This window comes from Vitis riparia, chromosome 2, assembly GCF_004353265.1.
Source record: "Vitis riparia cultivar Riparia Gloire de Montpellier isolate 1030 chromosome 2, EGFV_Vit.rip_1.0, whole genome shotgun sequence".
Lineage (NCBI taxonomy): Eukaryota > Viridiplantae > Streptophyta > Magnoliopsida > Vitales > Vitaceae > Vitis > Vitis riparia.
Window position 1 is genome coordinate 15,840,151 of NC_048432.1, and position 27,973 is coordinate 15,868,123.

The 27,973-nt window shown below is 33.1% G+C and overlaps 5 protein-coding genes across 6 annotated transcripts; 3 read left to right on the forward strand and 2 right to left on the reverse strand.

Annotated features, from left to right (window-relative positions):
* Positions 1-14,551: 14,551 nt before the first annotated feature.
* On the forward strand, positions 14,552-15,765 carry LOC117930683 (corytuberine synthase-like). The gene is made up of 2 exons (XM_034851321.1): positions 14,552-14,751; positions 15,378-15,765. Exons 1-2 carry the CDS (start codon positions 14,552-14,554, stop codon positions 15,763-15,765), a joined length of 588 nt encoding a protein of 195 aa, XP_034707212.1.
* An 88-nt stretch (positions 15,766-15,853) lies between these two features.
* LOC117908039 ((S)-N-methylcoclaurine 3'-hydroxylase isozyme 1-like) lies at positions 15,854-17,000 on the forward strand. Of its 2 annotated transcripts, none has more exons than XM_034821702.1 (2): positions 15,854-16,020; positions 16,253-17,000. In XM_034821702.1, exons 1-2 carry the CDS (start codon positions 15,982-15,984, stop codon positions 16,856-16,858), a joined length of 645 nt encoding a protein of 214 aa, XP_034677593.1. In that variant the 5' UTR covers positions 15,854-15,981; the 3' UTR covers positions 16,859-17,000. The 2 variants fall into 2 exon arrangements, with proteins under 2 accessions (XP_034677593.1, XP_034677594.1); XM_034821703.1 differs by having other exon boundaries at positions 15,855-15,930.
* A 1,875-nt stretch (positions 17,001-18,875) lies between these two features.
* LOC117930692 (probable (S)-N-methylcoclaurine 3'-hydroxylase isozyme 2) lies at positions 18,876-20,802 on the forward strand. The gene is made up of 2 exons (XM_034851333.1): positions 18,876-19,751; positions 20,049-20,802. The coding sequence occupies exons 1-2, from the start codon at positions 18,876-18,878 to the stop codon at positions 20,670-20,672; spliced, it is 1,500 nt and encodes a 499-aa protein (XP_034707224.1). The 3' UTR covers positions 20,673-20,802.
* A 1,169-nt stretch (positions 20,803-21,971) lies between these two features.
* On the reverse strand, positions 21,972-24,630 carry LOC117927289 (elicitor-responsive protein 3). Its single transcript, XM_034846762.1, has 5 exons — positions 24,471-24,630; positions 23,249-23,314; positions 23,020-23,146; positions 22,542-22,656; positions 21,972-22,261 (listed from the first exon to the last, which is right to left on the reverse strand). The coding sequence occupies exons 1-5, from the start codon at positions 24,535-24,537 to the stop codon at positions 22,193-22,195; spliced, it is 444 nt and encodes a 147-aa protein (XP_034702653.1). The 5' UTR covers positions 24,538-24,630; the 3' UTR covers positions 21,972-22,192.
* A 2,179-nt stretch (positions 24,631-26,809) lies between these two features.
* On the reverse strand, positions 26,810-27,970 carry LOC117933652 (protein P21-like). The gene has a single exon (XM_034855129.1). It carries the CDS (start codon positions 27,953-27,955, stop codon positions 27,167-27,169), a length of 789 nt encoding a protein of 262 aa, XP_034711020.1. The 5' UTR covers positions 27,956-27,970; the 3' UTR covers positions 26,810-27,166.
* Between the last annotated feature and the right edge of the window lie 3 nt (positions 27,971-27,973).

A 27,973-nucleotide genomic window follows, 5' to 3' on the forward strand; every position in this document is an offset into this window, starting at 1 on the left:
ACTTTGGTTAAAAACACGTTTGAGTAAAAACATTTTGTTTGATGGATATGGAATCGAAACATTAATATATTTATATTTTTAATTTAAATTCATTATTTCTTTTCACAATTTGTTTATTTGGATCATATGGGTGCACACCCACATGAATGTTTATTTATACATAGAATTTACAATTTTTTATTGAAATCTTATCTTCCTTTTATAATTTTAACTGACACTTTGGACTTTGAATGAATCTTTGTTGACTTTGTTTAAATATAATTAAGGTCTAAAATTATCAATAAGAAATAATGTCAATTTCAATTTCAATTTCTTGCAACAATACAAATATATATATATTTTTCTCTTTATAAAAATAAGATATAAACAATAATAACAAAAATCTTTTATCCCACCTTGTTATTTTTCATTTTCCACTCCTTTTAACTCCAATTGGATTTTGAAATTTTTGAAAGAAATAAGTGGATACAAGATAAATAAAAAATAAAAAAATAAATTTAGAAACATATACTATTTTATTTGATAAATATTCTTGAAAATATAAAAGAAATTGTTCAAAATATACTATTTTTTAAAACAAATTTTGAAGTGTTTAATTTATTTTCTACATTCGAAGTAGAAATTAAAAATATAGAAAATACTTCAAAAAACTTGTATATTATATACAAATATACAATAATTTCATAAATTGAATAAGTCAAAAAATAAAACTATTTTTCAATTTGAATTCTCAAATAAAATTTTATTCCTAAAAATCTTAACATCCCTAAATTTCAATTCCTATCATTTTTTTTTCATTTTCTGTTACTTTTTTTTCCTTCGAAAAAAGGAAAAAAAAAATGAGATTTTGGATTATTTTCTATGTATTTATTTATTTTCTTTTTTTCAAATACTTTTCCACCCTTTAATGTGTTCCAGACAGAGCCTGTTAGCATCTTGCAGATGCTTCAACTTTAATTAATGCATTTTATTTATTGGGTTTACCAAGACAATGACATTAATAAAGGAGGCCCCAATCCCATGCAAAGATGCCTTCAAGCAAGTCAATTTTTTTGCAATAAAGTGATAATAAAAATAATTTATTTATTTATTTTATCAGATTCCATCCTTGACTTCCCACAAACACTTCACTTTTTCCCCTCGCTTTCTCCCATAGTTTTCTCCTCATTTTCCTCGGTTTCACCAGACTCCACTAAGCAAATACTAAGACCAACTTAATTAAGACACCCATATCCATAATAATAGAAGAGGAAGCTTCCCAAGTCTATTCCTCGATTCTCACCTCCAAAGAAGAAAAATGAGTGGTCAGGGTTCTGAACTGTCTCCAGCACTCCAGCCATCTCCTCGTGGTGCCCCTAGTTAGCATGACATGTCACTGTACACCGTGGCCTGGACGTCTGCCACGTGGGCGGCTGTTGCCCTTTCAAACTATTTACTTTTTTTTTTTCCTTGATAATTGTGACTGAACCTTAATTAAGATTAATTATTTACTAAAGTTGACTGATGAAGTTTATCATCTTAGCCGCCCCGGTTTTTTATTTGTCTGATTGCGACTGTCTTGGATTTAGGGCTACGTATTCGGAAAGCAAGGGAAAAAAGCTTGGAACATTAAAAACTTTTGGATTAATTTAATGGCCAGTTGAATGTGGTTTGTGAACATCGTAGTAGATGTTTTCTATGGTTTTACTTAAATAATTTTTTTATTTTATAAAAATAAATAAATAAGTAGAATGTGATGGGTACGGGATTTTCGCATTAGGTATCTAGTTGTATTATTTAATTTTTTTAAAAAAATTAAAATTTAATTTTTTTAAAAAAATTAAAATTTAATTACATTAAAAATAAGTAAAATAAATAAATATTATAAAATTTTATACTTTATTTTTATGATATTTTTTTGAATTAAGAAAAAATAAATTAAAATAATTTTTATTTAATTAAACATATAAACAAGGTAAAATGGGGTAACATAAGTAACACTTGAACCTAATTCGTTTATTTTTATCTCAAGTCTACTCTTATTGTATATAACAAATTGGTATTTGAATTACTTATTAACGTAAAAACTTTCTCCCTGTCATTTTATAACTTGTTGGTCTTTCAATTTTATTTTTATTATTAAAAGTAATGATATTATATAATTAAAATTCAATCATTGTCTACCTGTTTTAATAGTTCGTCAATTCTATCATTATCGATTAGTTGTAAAATGGTATTTTTCATTACATTTCATTTGAATTTTTTTACATAATCCTAAGGTTAAGAATTTCCACATATTAATTTTACAATATTTTTTTTGTTTGAAATATAAGATTAATTAAATAACATGGATTGACGTGTACGCCTAGATTGAGATTAGAAATGGATACCCATGATGGGTTGTACATTAATACATCTAGGTTTTGGATTAATACACCGTGGCCTGGACGTCTGCCACGTGGGCGGCTGTTGCCCTTTCAAATTATTTACTTTTTTTTTCCTTAATAATTGTGACTGAACCTTAATTAAGATTAATTATTTACTAAGTTGACTGATGAAGTTTATCATCTTAGCCGCCCCGGTTTTTTATTTGTCTGATTACGACTGTCTTGGATTTAGGGCTACGTATTCGGAAAGCAAGGGAAAAAAACTTGGAACATTAAAAACTTTTGGATTAATTTAATGGCCAATTGAATGTGGTTTGTGAACAGCGTAGTAGATGCTGTCTATGGTTTTAATTAAATAATTTTTTTTATAAAAATAAATAAATAAGTAGAATGTGATGGGTACGGAAATTTCACATTAGGTATCTAGTTGTATTATTTAATTTTTAAAAAAATTTAAAATTTAATTACATTAAAAATAAGTAAAATAAATAAATATTATAAAATTTTATATTTTATTTTTATGATATTTTTATGAATTAATAAAAAAAAATTAAAATAACTTTTATTTAATTACACATATAAATAAAGTAAAACGGGATGACACAAGTAATACTCAAACTTAATTTGTTTATCTTTATCTCGAATCTATTCTTATTGTATATCACAAATTGGTATTTAAATTTATTAAGGTAAAAACTTTCTTTTTGTCATTTTATATCTTGTCGATCTTTTAATTTTACTTTTACTATTAAAACTAATGACGTTATAATCAGAGTTCAATCCTTGTCTACATGTTTTAACAGTTCGTCGATTCTATCATTATCGATTAGCTGTAAAATGATATTTTTCATCACGTTTCATTTGAATTTTTTTACATAATCCTAAGGTTAAGAATTTCCACATATTAATTTTACAATATTTTTTTGTTTGAAATATAAGATTAATTAAATAACATGGATTGACGTGTACGCCTAGATTGAGATTAGAAATGGATACCCTTCATGATGGGTTGTACATTAATACATCTAAGTGGTACAATATGTAATATTCAAGAAACTCAAGATGACTAGGCATTGCCCTAGCGTTATGATTGGGGCAGAATTTGTACAAATGATTGGCTCATAATAATTCTTTAAATGGGGTTTATAGTTTGGTGGTTAATGGTTATTAATTATAATCAAATACATTTATGTACATACTTTCATTTATAAAAATATATTTATGTATTTTAATTTTTATATGATGTGGACAAATAAAGAAAGTGTCTCATTTTATGTGTGCACATTCCATAATGTGCCCACCATCATTGGCTAAGGTTTTCACTCACTTATTTTCAAGACAAGATTTGGACCCATATTTGTAATCATTACTTTTCTAATGAGTGCTATCAAGTAGAGAAAAAATAATAATAATTAATAGGAAAGGGGGGATTTCCATGCATAGACTCATAATTATTGGATAGATTATTGATAGCAAAAAAACTAAGATGGTATGTAAATTAATTTTTTTTCCAATTTTCTTATATTTTAGGTGAAATATTTTTTTGTATTATTTTATTTTATTTCTTTTTCCATTTTTGGAAATATTTTCCTATAATAGAATTTTGCTACTTTTCCTTTTGCCAAACTATGTATATATGGTAAATATTGTATCATCACAAAGTTTAATAAGTGGAATGAGGAAATTATTTATATTTCAAAATGGTTAAAAAGTTTAATTATTAAAAAAAATAAATTTTATAATTTCTTTTTAAAAATATAACTTTAACATTTTATTATCATAATAAAATGGTAAGATACATTAGAAAAGTAATGATGTAATTGGATGGCTTCTTTAAAAAAAATAGTTTCTAAAATACGATTGATTTGTACATAAATATTAAAAAATAAGTATCCAAATTTTCTTTGTTTGTATGTACAAATATCTCTTTTAAGGGTTTCTTTCAATACATAAATATCTCTAGGCCAATTGTAAAGCATAAATATATCTTTTAAGGGTTTCTTTCAATACATGAATATTTATGGGTAAAAAATAGAGATATTTATGTGTTTAAATTAGTAAAACCCACATGACGAAATTTTTAGCACTCGTACATGAATCGACTTACTCTTTAAAAAAGATATTTATATGTTTTACAAAATTCAAATTCCAATTGAAAAGCATAAATATATCTTTTAAGGGTATCTTTCAATACATTAATATTTATGGGTAAAAATTAGAGATATTTACGTGTTTAAATTAGTAAAACCCACACTCTGAATTTTTTTAGCACTCATACATGAATCGACTTACTCTTTAAAAAAGATATTTATATGTTTTACAAAATTCAAATCCTTATTTTCTAGTATTTATATATAAATTATGTTTTAAAAATAGCGATAACATCAGTATCGATGAATCATGTTTGTATCGTGTTAAAACCTAATTAGTCTACTAGATAGTTCAATCAAAACTCAATACCAATAATAATAATGTCAAAAAACATAAACCCAAATCGTATAACTCATTTAATATATTTAATATTCAAGTAACTCATTTTAATAATTAACTTGGATATGTCTTATATAAGTCTATATGATTAATGTTTTAATTAAATATATTTATGAGTTAACTAACTTTTTTTATTTATTTAAAATCTAATTTAAAATAAATCAAATAACTTAAAGTTATAATTAAATTAATCAATAAAATTATTGAATTGATTAATTTGAGTCAAATTTATCTTATGTAGATTGACAAAAAAATTATCTATTTGTTAAACGAATTTAATTCAAATCCAATTATACTCAAAAGAAATATTTCTGTATTTAAATCAATAGAACTCGAATCTTTGTTTTTTATTTTTATTCATTTACAAACCAACATACCTATTAAAGAAATATTCGGTAATCGAAACCAACAAAACTTTGGAATCTTAATATTTCTAATATCCACGTGGGAATCGAGATTTATAGGAAACAATTCTTTGGAATAAGCCATCTCCGATTTCATCCACACGTGGACCATTGAGAGATAAAAATATTAGCCAAATAATTTATGGTATTTAGCTTTATTATCATTTAGTATCAATAAATAATCGTCGTGTGATAATGCTACAAAAAGTGAAAAGGGGGGTGCGTATAGGTGTTGGATATTGTTAATTAATTAATTAATTAATTAATTTAAAATATTAATCTTGTGCTTTCTATAGAAGCGCTTTCGGTCGTGGTGTACATTTGTCATAGAAATGACAGAATCAATGCATGGGCCAGCGTTGCATCGATGCGTTATTATCGAAAAGAAAAGCTGTAGGCTGAGCAAGACAAGCCTCCCACTCCCAATTATTTCATATCTGGATTTTTATTAAAATATCTCACATGCATCTTTGGACTAAACATGTTTACCTAAAATTTTATTATTAATTAATATTTTTGGTTGATTGTTGAACACAAAAGATAATGTTTTCTAGTTGTTTTTTTGGATTGACTATCATGTTGTTTTATTTTAGTTTATTTTGAATTTAATATATATATTTTTGAATAAAATAATTTTATCTAAACATGTTATTATTTTAAATAAACATTATTGCTATTTTTTTTTTACTTTTGAAAATAAAAACTCAATTATGAGTCAAATTTAAAGTTTTAGATACATTTTTTGCTTTTGATTTTTAATATTAGAAAATTCTATATAAAAAGAAGATCATTTCATGCAAAAAAAAAGAAAAAAATGATGTTTAAATTTAATTTATATCTTTAAAAATTAATTTGAAAAATGTTAAAATTTGAGGTTGTAATTTTTTTTTAATATTTCAATTTTTTAAGATAAATTTTTAAGTCATTATTTTTTAATAATCTAAAGATTACAATTATTTTTTAATTTTAAAAATAGAAAGTAAGAACTTTATCCGGATCAACACTAATTTTTTTTTTCATTTTGATTGAATTTTTTAAAATAGAAAAAAAAACTCAAATTTTGTATTTTTATTTGGTATAAAAACAAGAAATAAAATAAAGTAAAAATTTATACATTTGAAACTTTTACACCTACTATTTTTTAGAATAATTTTCTATTTAATAAAATAAAAAAACCAGATGTTTGATAAACAAAAAACTGTTTTCTGCTTTCTATTTTTAAGAAAATAAAATATAGTATTTTAAAAAAATACCTTTTAGTTATAAGTTGTTTTCACTTTTTTTTAGAATTATTTAAAAAAATAATTATATCAATATATAAAATAATTAAAAATAAAACATTAAATGTAAATTTTATTTTTAAAAATATTAAAAATATTTAAAAATATTTTAGATTTCTAAAAAGATTTTTATTTTTATAAAACATTATACAATAATTTTAAAATATTATTCTAAAAAAATTATTTTTAAAAACTATTTTAAAAAATAGTTACCAAATATACCCTAACCTTTTCTTCTCTTTTATTTCATTTCTCTGAAAAAAATCCTTACCCCATAAATAAAGCCAAAGACTTTTGATGAGAGGTTGAACCTCAGCCATGGGAGAGTGGCCCATCCTTTCAGAGATGGTGTCCATATATCTTTCACACTAGAAGATATTTTTCCCTTCCGGGGCCAGAAATATCGAATCATTCTCCTTTCAAAATGACCCACAAAAAAAAAAAAGAAAAAAAAAAAAAAGAAAGGAAAAAATTGAAACATCAGATCCCATTTTTCTTCAATAGGAAACAGCATTCAGGATTCCAAAAGGTCAATTATAGGTTGCCAGCCTAATAGTGTTAAAATCTTCTTGTTTGAAGCCTAAGTGAAATCCAAAGAATTCTTTTGGAATAAACCGCCCCTCTCTCTTGCATTGGGGCAGGCTAAGTCATTGTCAAAATCAAAATTACAAAAAGATGACATGACCGCTCTCCACTAATCTTCATTTCTATGGGTCTGCATTTACCAGACATTCCTGCCTCCATGCATTTCAGACTTTTGCTTTTTTGCTTTTTATTTTTTTTCAAAGGGCTTTGAAAAAACAACCACTTCCGGACCTAATCTTGTTGTTAGTTTTTTGATGATGGGATTAGCAATTAAGAGGCAGACAGGGCATGCGAAGCTGGTTGTCCTTGGTTCCTTGTTTGGGCGTGGTGACAAGCTGCGCTGTCACATGTATGATGTACCTATGACATTGTGTTACTTTCTCAATACTTGCGTTGTTCGGAAATTGACGGAGTGCAAGGTTGGACGTGGACACCTCTAAACCATTACTCTGATATTTAACTCTTCCTCAATGGCCCAACAATGCATATCGAATAGGGCCTAGTTGATTAAAGGAGTGTGACGTGTCCTTGAAGATCTTGTACGAAGGATTGAAGCCCATGAAATCGGATGATGAGCTTAATTGTAACATGTCGAGGGTAGAACTTTTGATGTGTGCATATTCTTGCTTTAAGATTGAGATTTCACAGCTTAAAAAACTTATTCATACAATAATTACATGAAATCAAATGGGTTATTACAAATGTTTTTAAAGTTAATTTTTATCTAATTATACGAGTGATTTTGTTTAATCTCGTAATCTTATGACATAAGAAACAACCAATATTTAGTGGGCTTCATTCTTTTTATCGTGTGAATAATATAACCAATTATTACCTTTGAAGTTATACTAAACTCAATTATTATCTTTGAAGTTATACTAAATTCGAGGGAAAATAATGTTATTACAAATAGTATTAAAGCAGCCAATGGCGTGGACATCTTGGCGTGGACATCTTGGCGTGGGTTTGGGCTGCCCATATTCTGGTCCAGACAGATTTTTGGATTGGACTAGAAATTTAGTTCCTAGCCTAGGCCCTATCTTAGGCCCAAGACATCAACAAATTTTTATTATTTAATTTGTAATAACGTGACAAGTTTTGTTTTATGTACTGTTGACATTACCCACATTTTGAACGACATTTTTTAGGGAAATCTTACAGGCTCGTGAGTGCTTAGCCCGGGCATGGGTTTATAAAATCATTATAAGCCCAACCCTAGATACAGGACCTGATGGGCTTTGGCTCGAAATTCTTGGGAGGGTTGGGCCAAATTTATGCCCCAAACCTGATGTGCTTTGGATCGCAGCTTATCTGGCAGATATGTTAATTCCTCGACAACAGGCTTCCAAGCCCTAGGCATTCAAGCATTTCTCAGGTAAAGCAATAGAGTCACAAGCATTTTTACGACGGAAAAAAGTGACGGACATGGTGAGACTTTTGGGTCAGATGGAGGGAAAGGTGGTGAAAATTGAGGAGGTAGTATTTGGTTCTGGGTTAAATGGGATGGGTAACGTTTTATTATCAAGTGATCTTATCAGTCTGGAGGAAGAGGGGGGTAGCTGGAAGGACTGAAGAGAAGTAGTGGAGTTGGTTTATACTCCAAATGTTTCTGACTTTTATCCAAATGTTTTGGTGGACTGGATGTTGAAGGGATACAGAAGAAGTCCATGGAGTTGTATGGGAAGCTGTGTAGTCTGACAGTCTGTTGTATCCTATCATCAAAGAAAGGAAAGAAAGAATTAATACAGGCTTCAAGCCGACAAGATTTCATTTTCCACTTAATGAACCAATTCAAAAATTAATGTAATGCATGCTAAACTGGTCAAGACATGAATTTCCTGTAGTGTACGAGATTCATCCCATATTCAAATACCCACCAACTCCATTTCCCCCTGGCAGATCTTTGTGTGTATTGTTCTTCTAATGTAGGCGATTACCTTGGCAAAGTTTCATGGCAGTATATCAGTAGAACCGATCCTATTTTATCATTTTTCATTCGTTTGTCCTTCGTCAATATTTTCTTATTACGAACGCCCAACAAGATGCACATGAGATTAGGGTCAATATTCTCCTAGTACGAGGCCCAAGGCGCACATGAGATTAGCGTCAACATGATCCTATTACAAGGCCCAAGGCGCACATGGGATTAGGGTCAACATGAACCTATTACAAGGCCCAAGACGCACATGAGATTAGGGTCAATATTACCCTATTATGAGGCCCAGCAAGATGCACATGAGATTAGGGTTGAGAGAATCTTTAGTATTGATTTCACAGTTGGTGCGCCTTACAATTAATATTTGATGGCTGTGAATTAGTACAATTGGTTATTTGTAATAATTTTCTTTTCACAATCTGGTAGTTGATCTACAATGAGGCCCAACAAGATGCGAGTGGGGGATATTTTCATTACTGGTACCACCATTAAAAGCCTATTTAACATGCTGTTGACTTGCAGTACTGTAAATCCAGCTTTCTTTCATCATGGAAGTATTTACAGTAGTGTCTACAAAGATTGGCATCTTTGAGAGGCTCTCAGAAAGCTTTTATGTTCCTAATTAGTTTTAGAAGTGTCGTGGAAAATTTAATACAAATAATATTAATTTAAGAATACAAAGATAAAATAATTCACGATGTTTTAAAATGGTTCAACCTCATGTCCACATCCATGAATGAGATATAAACCATATAAAACCATTCGGTTCTCGAAATATTTCATATATTTGTACTTATATTTATGTACCAATACCCTAAACCACGAGCTTTTCACTCCATTGGATGTCTCCTTTTTTTTTTTTGTATCCGTATCCATTTTATATAGTTTTTAAAACTTCATCTCCATTTCATAACTTTTTCCCTTTATAATTTAAAATATTTATAAAAATATTCTTAAGAACTTTTCTTATTTTATAAGAAAACCTAAGATTAAAAGTATATATCAACTTAATAAGTATTCTATACAATATTCTTTAGAAGAAGAAGTTCATACTAATTAAGAATTTGAAAACTTTTCGACAAGCATCTCACAACAATGTTACACCAAGTAGGAGAAAAATAATAGTGCTTGGCTTTGATGTACAGAGAATCGTAATCGTGAGAACTTGGGATCTAGTACTTCTTCCAAGAGTTCCCTGCCCATGATTATTTTGTAAAAACCTACCCCAAATTTTAAAGTAATTGGTGAGTCTTAAGAGTCAATAGGATCGAACAGGTTGCTTTGTCAAATTAAATACCGCCTACTTTGTTGAGGTCTCGCGTCCCTGGTGATCCACGTAGTTGCCAAATAGATGGACGCACGATCTCAGCCAATATAGATTCCTGGTTCAGTCGTTCCTGTAAAAGGCGTCCGGACAGGGTGTCCGGACACACCCTCCGATGGTTTTGTCAGCCATGGTTAGAGAGAATAATCAGTTGACCTTTTACTAGGTATAGCAAGCTTACCTTCCTCTTTGTGCGAAGGTTCATATATATAGTACCAAAAGCTCTGTTTCCCTTTTTAATGGTAGGGAGATATTTTGGCCTGTCATGATGCCACTAGGTGGTGGCAGGACCATCATCACCCTACGGGCAGCTGATAGAGATCGTGGGAGGCGCCATGATTGTCAGAGATCGTGGAAAGTGACTTGCCATCACTTCATTCCTGTCCTTTCACTCTGCAGGTGGCGGAATGTGGGTCATGGCAGGCTGTTGTGATGACGTGCAAACTTGCTTACTTTGGTCAATGATCCGGACAAACATATCCGGATAGTATATGTTGGTCGTCCGGATGCATTGTGGCGGTTGTCCGGATGTTATGTTTGTGAGTGTAGTGTGCTTATCCCTGAGGAAGTCCGGATAGGAGAAACGCGCCACGTGTACTCTTGGGAAGATCCGGATAGGTTTAATCCGGATAAGAATGCGTGCCACATGTCATTGGGAAATTTGTACCATGTGTCATCAAGGGGAGGGGTCCCTACATACTTGAGTGGAGGAAGAAGAAGCTTCTATTATACTTGTCATCCCTATCATTGATCAAGAAAATACTTCTTACCATCATTTTGAGGGATAATAGAAATACAATAATTTCAAAACTTCAATGGAAGGTATTGATTTTCAATCCATTAAAGCACTAAAAAACAAACAGTACTTTTGCAAAGGCAGCATTATTGATAGGAAATCTGGATGATTGACTCTCTATCAGCCTTTCTTTCATTACAATATCCGCTACTACAATCCAAAGCATGTGGACCAGTTGAACTCCGCAGATTTATAATCCAAACCCCATCGTCCATTATAATTTATAAGAAGGCTCCTTCACAAGCCATATTGGGTTTGATCTCTTTGCCTCTCTCTCCTCACTTGTGCACACACGTCCATATATATGATTGAACCATCCATTACAAAATTATGTGGAGGAGGTTAATTATGTTTTTTCACGTGGTAATAACACTCAATGGTTAAGATGAGCATTTTGTACTAATTGTTTCGATCATATCTTCACCCAGATGCTTGATGATGTTTGGCAGGAGCTAGTCGTCGCTGGTACGGACACTAGTAGAGTAACCGCTGAGTGGGCAATGGGAGAGTCCATGAAGAAAATCCGTGAAGAAATCCCCACAGAGATCAACCAAAACACGCTGAAAGATTCCGATCTTCAGAAGCTACCATACCTTCAAGCTTGCCTCAAGAAAACCCTGAGGCTGCACCCGCCTGGACCTCTTCTCCTTCCCTCAACTGTGGATTTTCAAGGGAATAATTTTGAATTCGTACCCATAGTTCAGGAAGGAGAATCTGCCCTGGACTTCCCATGGCTGTAAAACTGATTCCCTTGGTTCTGGCTTCCTGGATTCATTTCTTTGATTGGTCTCTTCCGAATGGAGGTGATCCTACGGGGATAAACATAAGTGAAAAGTAGGGTACCAATATACAGACGGAACAGCCTCTACTTCTCATTCCTAAAGTCAGAAAATGACCAAGAGACGTTTCTTCCAACTTCTTGTACCGGGTGCGGCTATGTAACTCGTGATCTGTTGCAAAGATGTAATGTTTTGTATCACATTTCAGCCTGTTTTGGTTCGTAGGCGTATGGCTTTCTCGTACTCAATGTTCGCAGAGAATGAAACATTGTTGATTTCTATCATGACAATAACGAACTTAAGACAACCGTTGATCAAAATAAAGGTTTGAGAGTATTTTCTTTTAGAGGAAAATGTGAGAAATAAAATAGAAGGAAATTAAATGAATATATATATATATATATATATATATTTAAGTTAATAAATTAATTTGTTAATTAACCTAATTTTAATTTCAACTTTCAAGTTAGTTTATTAAACACCCCCAATAACCAATTAGGGAAAAAAATACATCAAGGGTGATGAAGCTGCTAAGGTAAGTAATCGATCATCCAAACTGTAACTGCTCTTAGAAATATTGATTTCAGAGTTTCATATTATTGGAGATTATATGGAAAACATTTAATTGTATTTATTTTCTGGGCATGTGGAATGTTAGTTTCTGCACTTGTGGTTTGATTTTCTTTGGTGAAGATCCTAGTAACTATTTTCCAATCGAAAAACTATCTAAAAGGTATTTTCTTTTATATTTCTATTTTCCACTTAGTATCATTGATTTCATCTTTTCCTGCACTTTTCCAACAGCCAAACATGCCAAGAACATAAAAAATACAATACTGGACGCATAAAAAATTATAATTTTTCCTGTACTTCCCCAGAAAAAATACATCTTTTCTTTCCCTAAACTTTCCCAATAACCAAACAAACAATAATATTAAAAATACCTTATTTGCAGACCTGCAAATGCAATAGGAACTGACCTGAGCCGACGTCAGGGTCGGATTCGTGGTCTTATAGATATTGTTGTCCAATACCATTTGTAATGACCACATAAATATTATCTGCTTTGAGCCCAAATGATTCTCATGACTTATTTATAAATTAAGAGAAGTCTATACTTATATAACATTATGAATTTTCTCTTCTATTCGATGTGGAATGTCACACCAACAATGGGATAATGATTTGGGAAAGTTAAAATGGAGAGTAAAATCAAAAAATTGAAAGTTAGAGGGTGCTTTGACACTCACATGGCAATAAAGAGATGAAATTGAATAAAAGATATATTTTTGTGTTCAAATGGGATATTTGTGTGATTGACATAATTGATTGTTACCTTCAAATTGTATTATACTTAAGGGGAAAATAATATCATTATAAATAATAATAGAATCAATTTTTATTCTTGAAGTAATTTTATTTAATCCATAATTTTATGACATGGGACACAATTGGTGTATAATAGGCACGATTCTACTTAAGCGCGTGGACATATTTTAATTGGACTGGAAATTTAGTTCCTAGCCTAGGCCCCATCGTGGGCATGGAGGCTCAAGAATTTATTTATTTTTTCAATTGAAGTACTTGTTTTTCAATTAAAAATAATAATTATCTTTTTGCTCTTTATAAAAAATTTTATTCATAAAAATTATAAATCTAAAATTAAAAAAATTAAATATTTTGTTTATTGTATTTATATATGTTATATTTAATTTGTTCTTATTGATTATCTACTATGCATTATCAATTTGTATTTAATGTGATAAAAAAATGATTAAAATTAATAAATATGAAACAATGAACATTAAAAAAAAAAATTAGAGAGGTTTTAGAAGAAAAATTGTAGTGACGCAAAAATATCTAAACCGGGGAGAAAAATGAAAAAATGAAAAAAAGAAAAAATGAAAAAATGAAAAAATGAAAAAAGAAAAGGCTGTTAAAGGATATAATTTTTTTACTAAAAAGATGTGCACTTTCGTAAATAACTTATCCCATGAAAAAAATTAAAAAATCAATCATTCAGATAAGGATAATTATAGAATTTTTATTTAATTACTATTTATCTATTGAAAGAATAATTTTAGGAAAAAAATTTATTTTTTATATACATATTTTTAAAAAAATCACAAAATAAAATCCAAATTAAAAAAAAAAATTAATTTTAACATATTTATTTAAAAATAATTAAAATTTTATAAGCTTTCCGTAAATAGGGATTGAGAGTCTCATTTTTTTTTTTTTTTTAATTTTATGCATGAAATCGTCCTTTTCGGACTATTTTACCTATGGTGTTATTGACATAAAGGCTAAAGGCTAGAGTTCATAAAAAATTTCTTTTGTTTAAATAAAGTCAACATTCTCCCACACTTTAATTATTTAACCTTTCTTGTCATTTTAGTAGTATCATGATGTAAATGCAAATTAGAAAGAATGAGAATATCTTATGATCCCAATGCATCATCCATTAAATTATTGGTTTCACTATTAATTAAATGGCTGAATTCTCCACTGGCCCATCTTCACTCATAAAAAGGCCAATTCACTGACCAATTTTGCACGGCGAAAACCAGCTTTGTTTCATGATCAAATCAATGGCTCAAACCGCTTTAACCGAAGGAGCCAGTCTCCTTCCTTCGATCCTTCCTCTCCTGCCTCTCATCTTTCTCATCCTCAAGCATCTCAAAGCAAAGTCTCCATCACTTCCATCGGGTCCATTTCCATGGCCACTCATAGGCAACATTGACCAGATAAGGAAACAACGCCATATTGCTATGGCCGACTTTGCACGATCGTATGTTCTGTTTACAAAACCAACATAAATCCAAGAACATCTACACAGGAATCTCATGCCAAATCATATGAAAAAATATGTCTTCATTTTGAGTGAATTATACCTGAGTCCATTTTGTTTCCATTTGAACAAGATATGGATCTTCTAAGACTGTGGAGGACACCACCTCTTTCTGGATTCTCTCAGACGATGAGAACCGAAGAGAGACAAGTCTATATTTATTCCAAAATTGATGTTTGTTCTTATTCCAAAACTGATGTCATCTAAATGAATAGACACACCCTATGGATTTATACCCTCTTGCCTTAGGGACCATACCCTTTGATTATTGGGCTTCACGAGTCTTAGGACCATCATCTAAGACCCGTGATGACTTTGGGCTCTACACATAAGGTGACCCATACTGTGGAAAACCGATATAAAATAAATATCAAAGGCGAATAGCTTAGTCATATACCATTGTTAAATATGTGTGAGCCCATATCTTAACATGTTCCACTCTTCTCACTAAGACTAGGAACTCAAACTTTGGTCGTGGGATCATTAGCTGCCGCTGCCAGAGAAATTCTCAACTCCTATGACCGCATTTTATGTGCCCGATGTGTTCCTCGAGTGATCCCATGCAGGATAAATGGTTTGAACGGGTTCACAGTAGGGTGGTCTCCCGAGTGTGATGACAGATGGAAGTATTTGCGCACAATGTGTCGAACTCAACTTTTCTCAGGCAAAGCAATAGAGTCACAAGCATGCTTGCGAGAGAAAAAGCTGATGAAGGTGGTTATGTTTTTGAGTACAATGGAGGGTAAGGTGGTGAAACTTAAAGATGTAGGCTTTGTTGCTGCATTGAATATAATAAGTAATGCTTTATTGTCAAAAGATCTTGTTACTTTCGAGGATGAGAAAGCGTTAGCAATGATGGGAGAAATTTTCAAAACAAACTTGGAGGTAACGTCTACTCCAAATTTATCTGACTACTATCCAATTCTTAGAGGGTTGGATCTTCAAAGACCGTAGAAGAGGTCCATCATTTCCTTTGTGAAGTTTTGTAGTATACTGAAGCCTATCATTAAAGAAAGAAGAGAAAGAAAAGGGGGCCATGCTACTAGCCAACAAGATTAATTTCTTGATACTCTGATAAGCGATGGTTTTACAGATGATCAGATCAACATTTTACTTGTGGTTTGAATTCTCTGCCTCTCTCTCTCTCGCCACACTTGTGCACACACAGATATGATTGAACTATTCAATACTAAATTACTTGTGGAAGAGGTTAGTTATGTTTTTCATGTGGTATTAACACTTTATAGTTAAGATGATCATTTGATTTTGGTAAACAATGCTAAATCATTATGGTAGATGTCATTTCATTTTGTACTAATTATTTCTTCAACATGAAAAGAATCATCTCCCCACTTGTTTCCAGTGTTATTCATATAAATTCATTTTCGATTTAAGCTGAGATCATATTGACTTCACCCAGATGTTTGATGATGTTTGGCAGGAGCTACTCGTTGCTGGTACAGACTCTAGTAGTGTAACGGTTGAGTGGACAATGGTAGAGTTGATAGGAAGTCCAGAATCCTTGAAGAAAATCCGTGGAGAACTCACCACAGAGATCAACCAAAACATGCTGAAAGATTCCGATCTACGGAAGCTACCATACCTTCAAGCTTGCCTCAAGGAAACCCTGAGGCTGCACCCGCCTGGACCTTTTCTCCTTCCTCACCGCGCTGTCGAATCATGCAAAGTAATGAACTATACCATTCCAAAAGATGCTCAAGTACTAGTAAACGCCTGGGCCATTGGAAGAGACCCCATGAGTTGGGAAGACCCTTTAGTATTCAAACCAGAGCGTTTCTTGAACTCAACTGTGGATTTTCAAGGGAATAATTTTGAATTTATACCCTTTAGTTCAGGAAGGAGAATCTGCCCTGGACTTCCCATGGCGGTAAAACTGATTCCCTTGGTTCTGGCTTCCTGGATTCATTTCTTCGATTGGTCTCTTCCGAATGGGGGTGATCCTAAAGATATAGACATAAGTGAAAAGTGTAGTGCCAATATACGGAAGGAACAGCCTCTACTTCTCATTCCTAAAGGCAGAAAATGACCAAGAGACGTTTCTTCCAACTTCTTGTACTGCGTGTGGCTATGTAACTTGTGATCTGTTGCAAAGATGTAATCTTTTGTATCACATTTCAGTCTATTATGGTTTGTAGCTACATGGCCTTCGCTTACTCATGTTTGCAGCGAATGGAATATTATTGATTTCTATCCAGATACTAAGTTGCTCAATTTTCATGAAGCATAAGGCATTTAATGAGAGAATCAAGAGAAAGAGCTTATGCTTATTAACCTCTTTATTTTATTTTTCAATCTTCCAATAAGTTTGCAAATTCCCAAGAGATTGTTACAGTTGCGCATACCCTGTGATCTCTTGTTCTTTCCATGAATTAAGTGCAGGATGATTCAGTTTATGCATGCCAAGGGAATATAGAAGGGCTTGCTTTTCCTTTGCTTTTTCTTCGACAAAAAATAATCATCAAAAGCAAAAGCCAACTTAGTGATGCTATATTTTCTTATACTACACTATTGATTTGCTTTTTCAGCAGAGAGCACAAATTGCACACCATGCCTATGTTTTTCAAGCTACATCATTGATATGTTTTTCCCAGAAATCTGTTGGAAAAGAATTGGGAGAATCATTTCTAAAACACAACATTCTCTGCCCAAACCTACAGCATGGAGTCAAGAAAGGGACAGATGGAAACTGATTTCTGTATTCTCCACACCTATTGATATTGGAGAGTTATAGATATCTATAGCAATGAAGGAATATAAATTTGTTGTATAAGAATGAATACACTCCATTGTTGTACGGTAAAACTACAGTAAAGGAGGCTTTCCAGTACTATTTCCCGTACTCAAGTTTCCTAGACACCCACTGATGTAAGCCTAACAAATCCAAGCTTAACCAACTCACTTCTTCCAACAGTTCCTCTCCATGATTAATTGTTCAATATGCAGTCTTCATAGCAGACAAGGCAACAAACAACAATCCCATATTATCGTTTAATCGGATGTTACTACCTAGTTAAGAGATTGCTCTCTGGAGATATGGAAATCAAGACATTCCCCTAAGTATAATTCATCCCACATTACCCACCAATATATGACCTTTTTTTTTCCTGGTGTATGATTGGTCTCCTTATGAAGCAGCCAAATATCCCAGGGAGAAAACGAGGGATAAAATACTATCAAGGCCTTATAGCAGGAAAGCAGGACCTACAGCAGCAATACTCTATTCACCAGTTGCAATTTCATGTACAATCAAATACAGACAATCCTATTATACAATGCACTAAAGAATTATCAGTTTCAAAGTAGATAAAATGGTTCCTCGCCTTTAAATCCATTTGTTTATGTATTAGATTAGGTTGGTTCTTCTGTTCTATCATTGCATTGAATCCAACACTTCAGTTATGGCTATGATATATAGAAATATCAGAAAATTAAAAACCAAAAATTATAAGTGAAATTTAAATGTCGACCCATCTCGAAATTATAGGATATCTGAACTGATCAGTGTAGAACTCGATTTTTATATTTTTAGTGGACATTTTCGTAAATTTATTTTGAAAAAACCTACTCCAAATTTTAAAGTAATTGGTGAGTCTTAAGAGTCAATAGGATTGAAGAGACTACTTGAGTGGAGGAAGGGGAGGTTTTTATTATAGTTGTCATCCCTATCATTGCATAAAAATCTTCTTACTATCATTTTGAGGTATAATAGAAATACAATAATTTTAAAACGCCAACGAATGGCATTGATTTTCAATCCATTCAAGCACTAAAAATCAAAGAGGGGCCTTTTCAAATGACACCGTCATTGACAGGAGATCTGGATGATTGATTCTTTATTAGCCCCTCTTTCATTACAAGGATTTTTATCAGCAATATCCGCAACTACAATTTAAAGTGTGTGGACCAGTTGAATTCGACAGATCTATAATCTATTATAGGATTGTAAATGGCTGAATTCTCCTTTAACTCCATCTTCCATTATAAGAAGGCTCCTGCACAAACAATTTTTGCACGGCAAAAACCAGCTTTGTTTCATCAAATCAATGGATGAAGCAGCTTTAACTGAAGGAACCAATCTCTTTCCTTTGATCCTTCTTCTCCTGCCTCTCATCTTTCTCATCCTCAAGCATCTCAAATCAAAGTCTCCATCACTTCCACCGGGTCCATATCCATGGCCAATCATAGGCAACGTTCACCAGATAGGGAAACAGCGTCATATAGCTATGGCCGACTTTGCACGATCCTATGGTCCTCTCTTCTCACTACGACTCGGAACTCAAACTCTGATCGTGGGATCATCGGCGGCAGCCGCCAAAGAAATTCTCAGCTCTTATGACCGTATTTTCTGTGCCCGATATGTTCCGGGAGTGATGCCAGAAAAGAGCTCAGAATTCTATAATAACTCAATAGTATGGTCGCTTGAGTGTGATGACAGATGGAAGTACTTGCGTACAATGTGCCGAACTCAACTTTTCTCGGGCAAAGCCATCGAGTCACAAGCATGTTTACGAGAGAAAAAACTGATGGAGGTGGTTGGATTCTTGAGCTCAATGGAGGGTAGGGTGGTGAAACTTAAAGAACTAGCCTTTGTTACTGCACTGAATATGATAAGTAATGCTCTATTATCAAAAGATCTAGTCAGTTTGGAGGATGAGACTGCAGTTGCGAGGATGCTAGGATGTGTCAAGAAAACCGTGGACGTGATGTCTACTCCAAATTTAGCTGATTATTATCCAATTCTACGTGGGTTAGATCTTCAGAGGTTGCAGAAGAAATCCAGGGATTCCTTTGTGGAGTTGTTTAGTCTATGGCAGCCTATCGTTAAAGAAAGAAGAGAAAGAAAAGGGAGCCAACATGATTTTCTCGATGCTCTAATCAACGATGGTTTTACAGATGATCGGATTAACTTTTTACTTGGGGTTTGATCTCTCTCTCTCTCTCTCTCACACTCTCTCCACTCTTGCACTTATAGATATAATTGAACTGCCATAATAAATCTTTTATAAGAGGTTAATTATGTTATTCATGTGGTGGTAACACTTCATAAGTAAAGAGACTATGATCGTGATTATTTGATTTTGGCAAAGAAATTAAATTAATTGAGTCATTATAACATCATTTCATTTTGTACTTAATCGTTGCTTAACTTGAAAAGGAATTGTCGCCCAATTGGTTCCGATTTTCTATTCAAGCTCAGATCAGATGATGTTTGGCAGGAGCTACTTATTGCTGGTACAGAATCTACTAGTGTGACCACTGAGTGGGCAATGGCAGAGTTGATAAGAAGTCCAGACTCCATGAAGAAAATCCGTGAAGAACTCACCACAGAGATCAGCAAAAACACACTGAAAGATTCCGATCTACGGAAGCTACCGTACCTTCAAGCTTGCCTCAAGGAAACCCTGAGGCTGCATCCACCTGGACCATTTCTCCTTCCTCACCGTGCACTCGAAGCATGCAAAGTGATGAACTATACGATTCCAAAAGATGCTCAAGTACTGGTAAACGCCTGGGCCATTGGAAGAGACCCCATGAGTTGGGAAGACCCTTTAGTATTCAAACCAGAGCGCTTCCTGAACTCCATTGTGGATTTTCAAGGGACTAATTTTGAATTCATACCCTTCGGCGCAGGAAGGAGAATCTGCCCTGGACTTCCCATGGCTGTAAAGCTGATTCCCCCGGTTCTGGTTTCCTGGATTCATTTCTTTGATTGGTCTCTTCCGAATGGGGGTGATCCTAAAGAGATAGACATGAGGGAAAAGTTTGGTGCCAATATACAGAAGGAACATCCTCTACTTCTCATTCCTAAAGTTAGAAAATGGCCACAAGTTTGTGCCTAATTCATGTACTGCATTTGCTGCTTAGATTTTACAGTCTGTATAACCTTTCAGTATATTATGTACTGTTGTATCAAATAACAGAGAGACATTTGAAGAATAGAGAGAAGGGAAAGAGAGAGAATTTTGGAAACAGTCATTGATGCTGATATTGAGCTTCCAGTGGTCCTCTCCCCAAGGGTTGAAAGTTAACAAATTACTTCCCTTTTCCTTTTGTTTTTCTATTTACACTTACCAGAAAGGATAAAGGCAAACAACAATCTCTTAATAGCATGACAACTAACTGTGCATAGAATTGTTGGGGAGTCAATTAAATCTTAAATAAGAGGCCTAAATCTAATATGAATTACAAGTCTAGGCTAATACAATTCTAGAGGTGCATGGGGTATTGGCCCATTTTTTTTTATGGTTCAAGAATTGCCTATGTTTATTTCACAAAGGTTTTTCAACTAAATCCATTCAATCTTTGTATACTTGAATTCAAACTTTCAAAAATTCTTTACAAGCATCTAAGCATCCTTTCACACTAAATCAATCCCCTTTCTCTCAAAGTATAAGAATGTAGTCTCTCAAGAATACAACCTCTAACTTAAACCAGAGTATAATTCACAGAATAGCTGATGTGAATGGGCACTAAAATAGATTATGCAAATTTAGGTGTGAATGCACTCAGTCAATTGAATAAAAGTTCCTTTTCAAAAGATTTGAATGATTACCCACCATATAATTGAATTCCAAAAGCTTATTCCACGTTAAAGTAAGCGTTAGGCAACCCACACAATCGACCATGGTAAGGAGTAGGTCTTCGGTTGATTGGTACCTCTACCAATTGAGATTCCCATCAACTAATTAATCTTTTAAAATTAATATAATTAAAATTAATTGGAAAGTCATATATTTTTAAATAAAAGAATTAAAATAGATTAAATAAATTTAAAATAATGTATAAAAGTAAATTTATTGATTTTAAGTCTTTTTTTTTTTTTTCCCTTTTTTCCCCCATTCCAAACAAAGCCGTAGGTATGAAATTATGTTTTATTTGGTGGAAGTGTTGGGTTAGGAGCTGTTGCTTAGCACTCATGCCCCAACGACCCAAGCTGTGTACAACCTACCACCACCACAGATTTGACTAAATAAGCCAGTCTCAGCCTCAATCTTCCACTTCTCCACTCAGGCTTTGATCTTGAGCAAAGCCAGTACTTTCCATTATTCCAATCAGTAATATAACCAAGTTCTTTACTGCTAGGCACACTTGTCCGCAAACAGCTGATCACCGCCATTTGATTATCCATCAAAACTATGTTGTTGTTAACACTACCATTTAATTCAAAATTTCTAGTATGGGAGAACACTTGATTGTAACAGATGAAACTAGATGAACATTTCATGAGTCAACACACTAACATCAAACTGAAATTCCTCAACCACCTGTCTCAACATCAGAAATATATTGAACCAAATGGTCTAATTATTTCCATCCTCAGACCACATAATACCACAAGTTCAGAAGCACTGCCTCATACTCAATAAGAAGACTCTTTCCATCCGCCATAGCTTCCCTCCGGCGCACAGGACTCCCCATCACATTCTCCCTATGGCAAGGAAAGTAAAAAATTGTCAGTTTAGCAGCACTTTTGTAGTGCCTTCTCAACTCTATCAAAGGGGGGAAAAAAGGAAGAAGCTTCATCCGATATATTATAGTGGAGATTATGAATGTCACAGTGAGATTTAGAGATAATGCCTCAAATCAAGGGCAACTCATCGAGCTGCTGCTACCTTGTCATGAAAGACAAGTTTCTAGGAGGGTTTCACATTTCTTTTTCGCTGCTAATGCATATGAATTCATGCAAATTAACAAAGATAGAAAATCACCTTCTGAGTGAAAGTGAGGCCAACTCTAATCTCTCCACAATATTCCTGGTCTTTAACAACATTGTACGGTGCTGGCTCCAGGCTTCCTTCCGTGAAGAGTGCCTCTAGTGGAATGCTGCAAGGGTGTAACAAAGCAAGCATCAAATTAAGCTTCCTTGGCACTGCCTACAAATAAATACTTACCAGGTTCACCAGTCCCATCGTGTTTTACATGAGAATTAAAATAAGCCATCCTGCTTTCTCTTAGCAGTATTTGTACAAGTTTTTGCTCAATGCCTAGAAGCTAGAACTGAATCTTCAAAATACATATTTTCACTAACCATGTTTGGTTAACAGAAGTAGCACTGAATTAGAATTGGTGGTACTAGACAAGGCAGAAACAGACTGTGTAAATTCTTAGTTTAGCATTATCAAAATGAAAAATAGGACATTGAACTTTACTGGCTGGAAATATTCATAGGTAGGAACTAGTACTCACCTTGCTTCTCCCACAAAATCATCACCACTACCACTATCACTGTCCATTATTTTAATCGTGAGTTCTGAGATGCCTTCAGATATGGTGAATACAAAATGTTCATTCCATTCTGGGTCAGACCCTTTTCCTGCATCCACAGTTTCCAATACGAATATAGAACTGGTACAGATCTTTTATGTTTTGTTATGCATATTTTCTGCTTACAAATCAAATGGATTAGTGAGCACACCTGATGCAACACTGCTTTTCTGCTCCTGAGTGCGGCAAGTGAGAACGACATAAGGATCCATGTCACCTGCCCAAAAGAATTAAATACCATCAATCAGGAAACACAGAGATACAGAATAGATGGCCTAAAGAACACATGAGCGATCAATTGAAACAATTTGCTTCAGTATAAGTCCAAAATTTCATACTCGACAGATAAGACTGATTCAAATGAATGGACAGGATGAAAACAGAAACAAATATTACCAAAATCCACTTTCTATATCAGAAAAACACACTTGGCTTTGTCAATTCTCAACTATCCAAAGGAAATCTCATATTTTAAGTATGAATGTAGCTTATTTAACTCAAAGAAATCTAAGCAAGACAAGAATACAAACAGAGATGATAATAAATTTCCGAGGAGATAATAAACTTCTTTTTCTTTAATTAATAATTCTCTTGATAGATATGATTGAAAACAAAAATTGTATGACCTGAACCCAACCAAATTGATCTAATAAATTAACCTTAAATGTGAATTCTTAATCCAGCTTCTCTGTGAAGAAGATCAAAAACCACCAATTCAACAAGAAGTGTGTGAAGCAGAATTTAAACTGAAAAAAAAATAAAAAATTACAACTTAGATCCCAATAAGAATGATACTAAGCTGAGAAATAAATATTGCACAAATCAAGATCTGTTAAAACTATAGCCACCATCCATGAAGATATAGAAGATAGATCATTAAAGTCAAATCAAATTGCAAAGACCCTAAGAATTAATGGGATTTCTGGAACCTCTATCCGACTTACTGCTTACAAGAACAAAAAAGAACTTAAAACCATCTATTTGGTTGGTGGGGAAATGGAGAACAAGAATGAAACGCTTTCAAAAAAAAAAAAAAAAAGGATTTTTCATTAATTGAAAAAAAGTTTTCCCTTCCATCCTCTGCTTTCTCAGCAGCCAAACGTGGTCCTGCCTCAAAAAAATGATAAAAGAGTAACAGTTCTCAAAAAGCTAAAATCTGTGTACGAGACCCAGATCAAATCCTAGTGCCAAAAACTCTCTCTCAGAGTCAAAACCTAGATCCTGATCAGAAGATCATACAACAATATGAAAAGCACCACATCCATAAGACCAAAAACCAACATAAATTCACATACATCGACATTAATCTCAACGTGAACCAGTAGAAGAAGAAAGAAAACGAGAAAATCTGTGAAACTTCAGCAGAAACTTACAGAGAAAATCAGTGTTCTCGAGACCCTTGGCACTGACAAGCAGGACTTCAAGCGTTCCTTGAGGCATTTTCTGATTGAGAATTGCAACAGATTCCAAATGCAAACCAAAATTCTAACCTTTTCTCCCCCCCGAATCTGTTTTCCTGGAAAAAGTTTGAAGTGTGGGAAAGATGATCATGACATAAGATTTATAGCACGTATGAAAAAGTGGAAGTCAACCCGCTGTGAATTGAACCGAACCGGACTATGGTTCGGATCCGAATCCGAAAACGTTGGACGCGGTTGCTTCAATGAGCCGACCCATCATACGCGGTTGCTTCCATAAATTCTTTGGTTACGTGGCACGTGTTTTGAAAAACTGAGGTGATGATTAATCAATATTAAATGAGAAAATGATAGCTACTAATTATAAAATAATGACTGAGAGCTAAAGCTAAGGAATATTTTAATCCAACGACTTCAAAAGGCGATTTAGGTAAACATGCGATCTTTACAAAATATGATCAAAGAATCAAAGTACAACCCAAAAAAAGTTATTTTTCAAGTGTATTTAAAAAAAAGGTAATTTTCATTTTACCCATTAAAACGATTATAAGTACAAGGATTTCACATGAGGATGGTATATTATTTTACTAATAAATGTACTTTAAATCCAAAATAATGTTATTTAAGACCAAAATACACATAAAAGTATTTTAAGGTAATATGAGGTAGGTATTATCCCAACGAGAATTATTTTTAAAAAAATATATTTTTCATAAAAATGATTTTTATATTTTATTTTTTTATTTATATTTTTTAAATAGTGCATGTTTACGTCATTTCCCATTAGCTTTATCTACTTTGCAAATAAAATTATGGAGACACCTTTTCAATCACGCAATAATAATATTGGACAATTAGTCTATGAGCACTTTTATTACATTAAAAGAAATCAAAAGTCAAAGTCAACACATCAGGCTAAAAATTACACTTGGAGTTTTGTATACTAGTAAATAGACGTTATGGAGTAAGAAAAACACTTATTTATAAGAATTATAAAAAAATTCAAATAAAAAGAAGACAAAAAAAATGTAAGAAAATTAAGTGATATCGTAATCTACCCAATATTCTAATAAGAGAAAATAATGAGAAAGAATTAATATTTTTTTATTATATAACAATATTTCATATAAAAGCCAATTGTTTAATTATTAAACATACATATACATAGTAATAATAATTAAAAAAACATATCATAATATAGAAATATAAGGAGGAAATATAAATAAAATAAGAAAGTCTTTATAAAGAATATATCTTAACTAAGGAAATGTGATACTTGATATCATATACACTTTTATTTTTAAAATAAAAAATGATATTAATCCATATATAAAATGTCAGAGCTCTTGACTTATCCTAAAAAGATAACGGTTTTAAAAAATATTAAAAAAAAAAATAAAGGTGACAAGGTTTGTTTATATTTTAATGTAAGGGTCATTATATTTTATATAAAAGTTTTTATTATTTTCTAATTTTAAAAGTGAAAAATAAGAAGTGTATCCATACATGATTTTCTATTTTTTTTATAAAAAATTATGGGAAAAAAATAATAAATAAATAAAAGATAGGAGAATTAGTTGATAAAATGTATAAGTTGGGCCCTAGGAGGCCTTAACTCCAACCATGAGCCTGCGACCCAAATGCGGCCCATTCAGCAAAGTTGGATTGGGCCACATCTCACCATGGTTACAAATTTGCAGTTCTAAACTCCTTGATAGGATGATTAGATTTTGTGAAATATTGGTGTAGATGGCAGGGTTCAGGGTTCTAGATTCCATGGTTTTACGTGATCATCACAAGGTGCAATAAATGGTATACGGTATTCCTTAGTATGGGGTTTCATAATAGGGATTTTGCCATTTTTTGTGCTGATATTTGTTTTTTTACTTAATTCTAAATAGAATTTTAATACTTAATAATATTAAATATTAAATTATTTATTTTATAATGTTTTATTTTAATTAAGTATTAAAAAATAAAATAAAAATCAATATATTATTTTTTATTTAAAAAAATTATCTATTTTAATTTTTTTATTTAATAAAAAATTTATAATAAGTCATGACATCTCAGAAAATAAATTATTTAAAAAAAATAAAAAAAACGAAAGAGTTGTAAGAATCCGATGAGAAAAAAAGTAGGGGAGGAAAGATATATGGATAAGAAGACTTTTTCAATTCAAAAAAGTAGTGGAGGAAAGATATATGGATAAGAAGACTTTTCCAATTAAAAAGGTTGGGTAAAAAGTTGCACCGACTAAACATTAATTAATCGATGTGTTTTGAACGTGTTCATTTAATTTTTCCAAATTTTCTTTCTGTGGGCCCTCAATATTCAGCCAAACTCGTCTTACTGGAATGGTCCACCTGTAAATAGGTTGAACCAGGCACTCATTAACAAACAACGTTATCCCACGTCGCCTATTTTCATTCAAGACCAACAAACACGACACTAAACAGTCATCTTTACACCACTTTTTTTTCCTTTATTGTCTTTTCACCTTCCATCTCATGGAGATCATGAAAGCTACAGATGAAAAGAAAGCTACTAGTCCATAGAACTGTAACATTATGCTGGAAAACCTAGTAGTACTGAGATAATTGAGGAGGGCTCACACACATGCCTTATTTCACTCGGATTTTGAAGACCCTTTACTCCTCACTATCACTTCCATACATCTCCAGAGGAAAAATATTGTTGGAAGAGCCTGTGGGGCAGAACACAACTCTATAGTTGGCTCCACCAGGGCATGTAAATGTGCTTGTGGGATCATCCTGAGGATAACTGTACGCATCTGGGCACCTGGTCTTGAAAAATCTCGAATAATCTGTCGGTCCACATTTAATATTGTTGCAGCAGTACTGCGGAGTCTTGAACACGGTACACGGGTTATTGCACCCTCCCGAAGCTTTCAACGCCTGCGGGCATTGCCCGTTGATATTCGCCGTGCACTTGATTCCACGGCACCCGCCGCTGGTGGGGCTGAAGTCCATAGGGATGTTGAACCCATCAACGAGAGATATATCGAAAAAATCCTTGTTGCCAAACTGGTTCAAGGCGTATTCTGCCAGTGTGTTTGGTGGAGAACCCCAGCCTTGACAGTTCAGGACGCCGCCACAGTCACCGGTATCGCACCTGCCACGACCACTGGCATCGAAGTGGCAGTTGGTTCGACCCCAGATTCGGGCCATTTTGGTGCCAGCGGGCACGTTGAGGGTCCAGCTTTGGCCGCGGTCCAGGCGGCGGCCACCACCGGGAGAGGCAGCTGCCCAGACGGTGTAAGAACACTGGTTGGTGATTTGGAAGGTGGCTGCATGGATGGAGGAGATGAAGCAGAGGAAGAAGATAAAGAGGATGCGCAAGTCGCTCATACTGGGAAGCTTGGAGCTGAACATAGGAGTATAGATGTCAGGTGTGGTGTATTTTGGCTTGTGCCTCATCAATGAGACTAGGGGGTT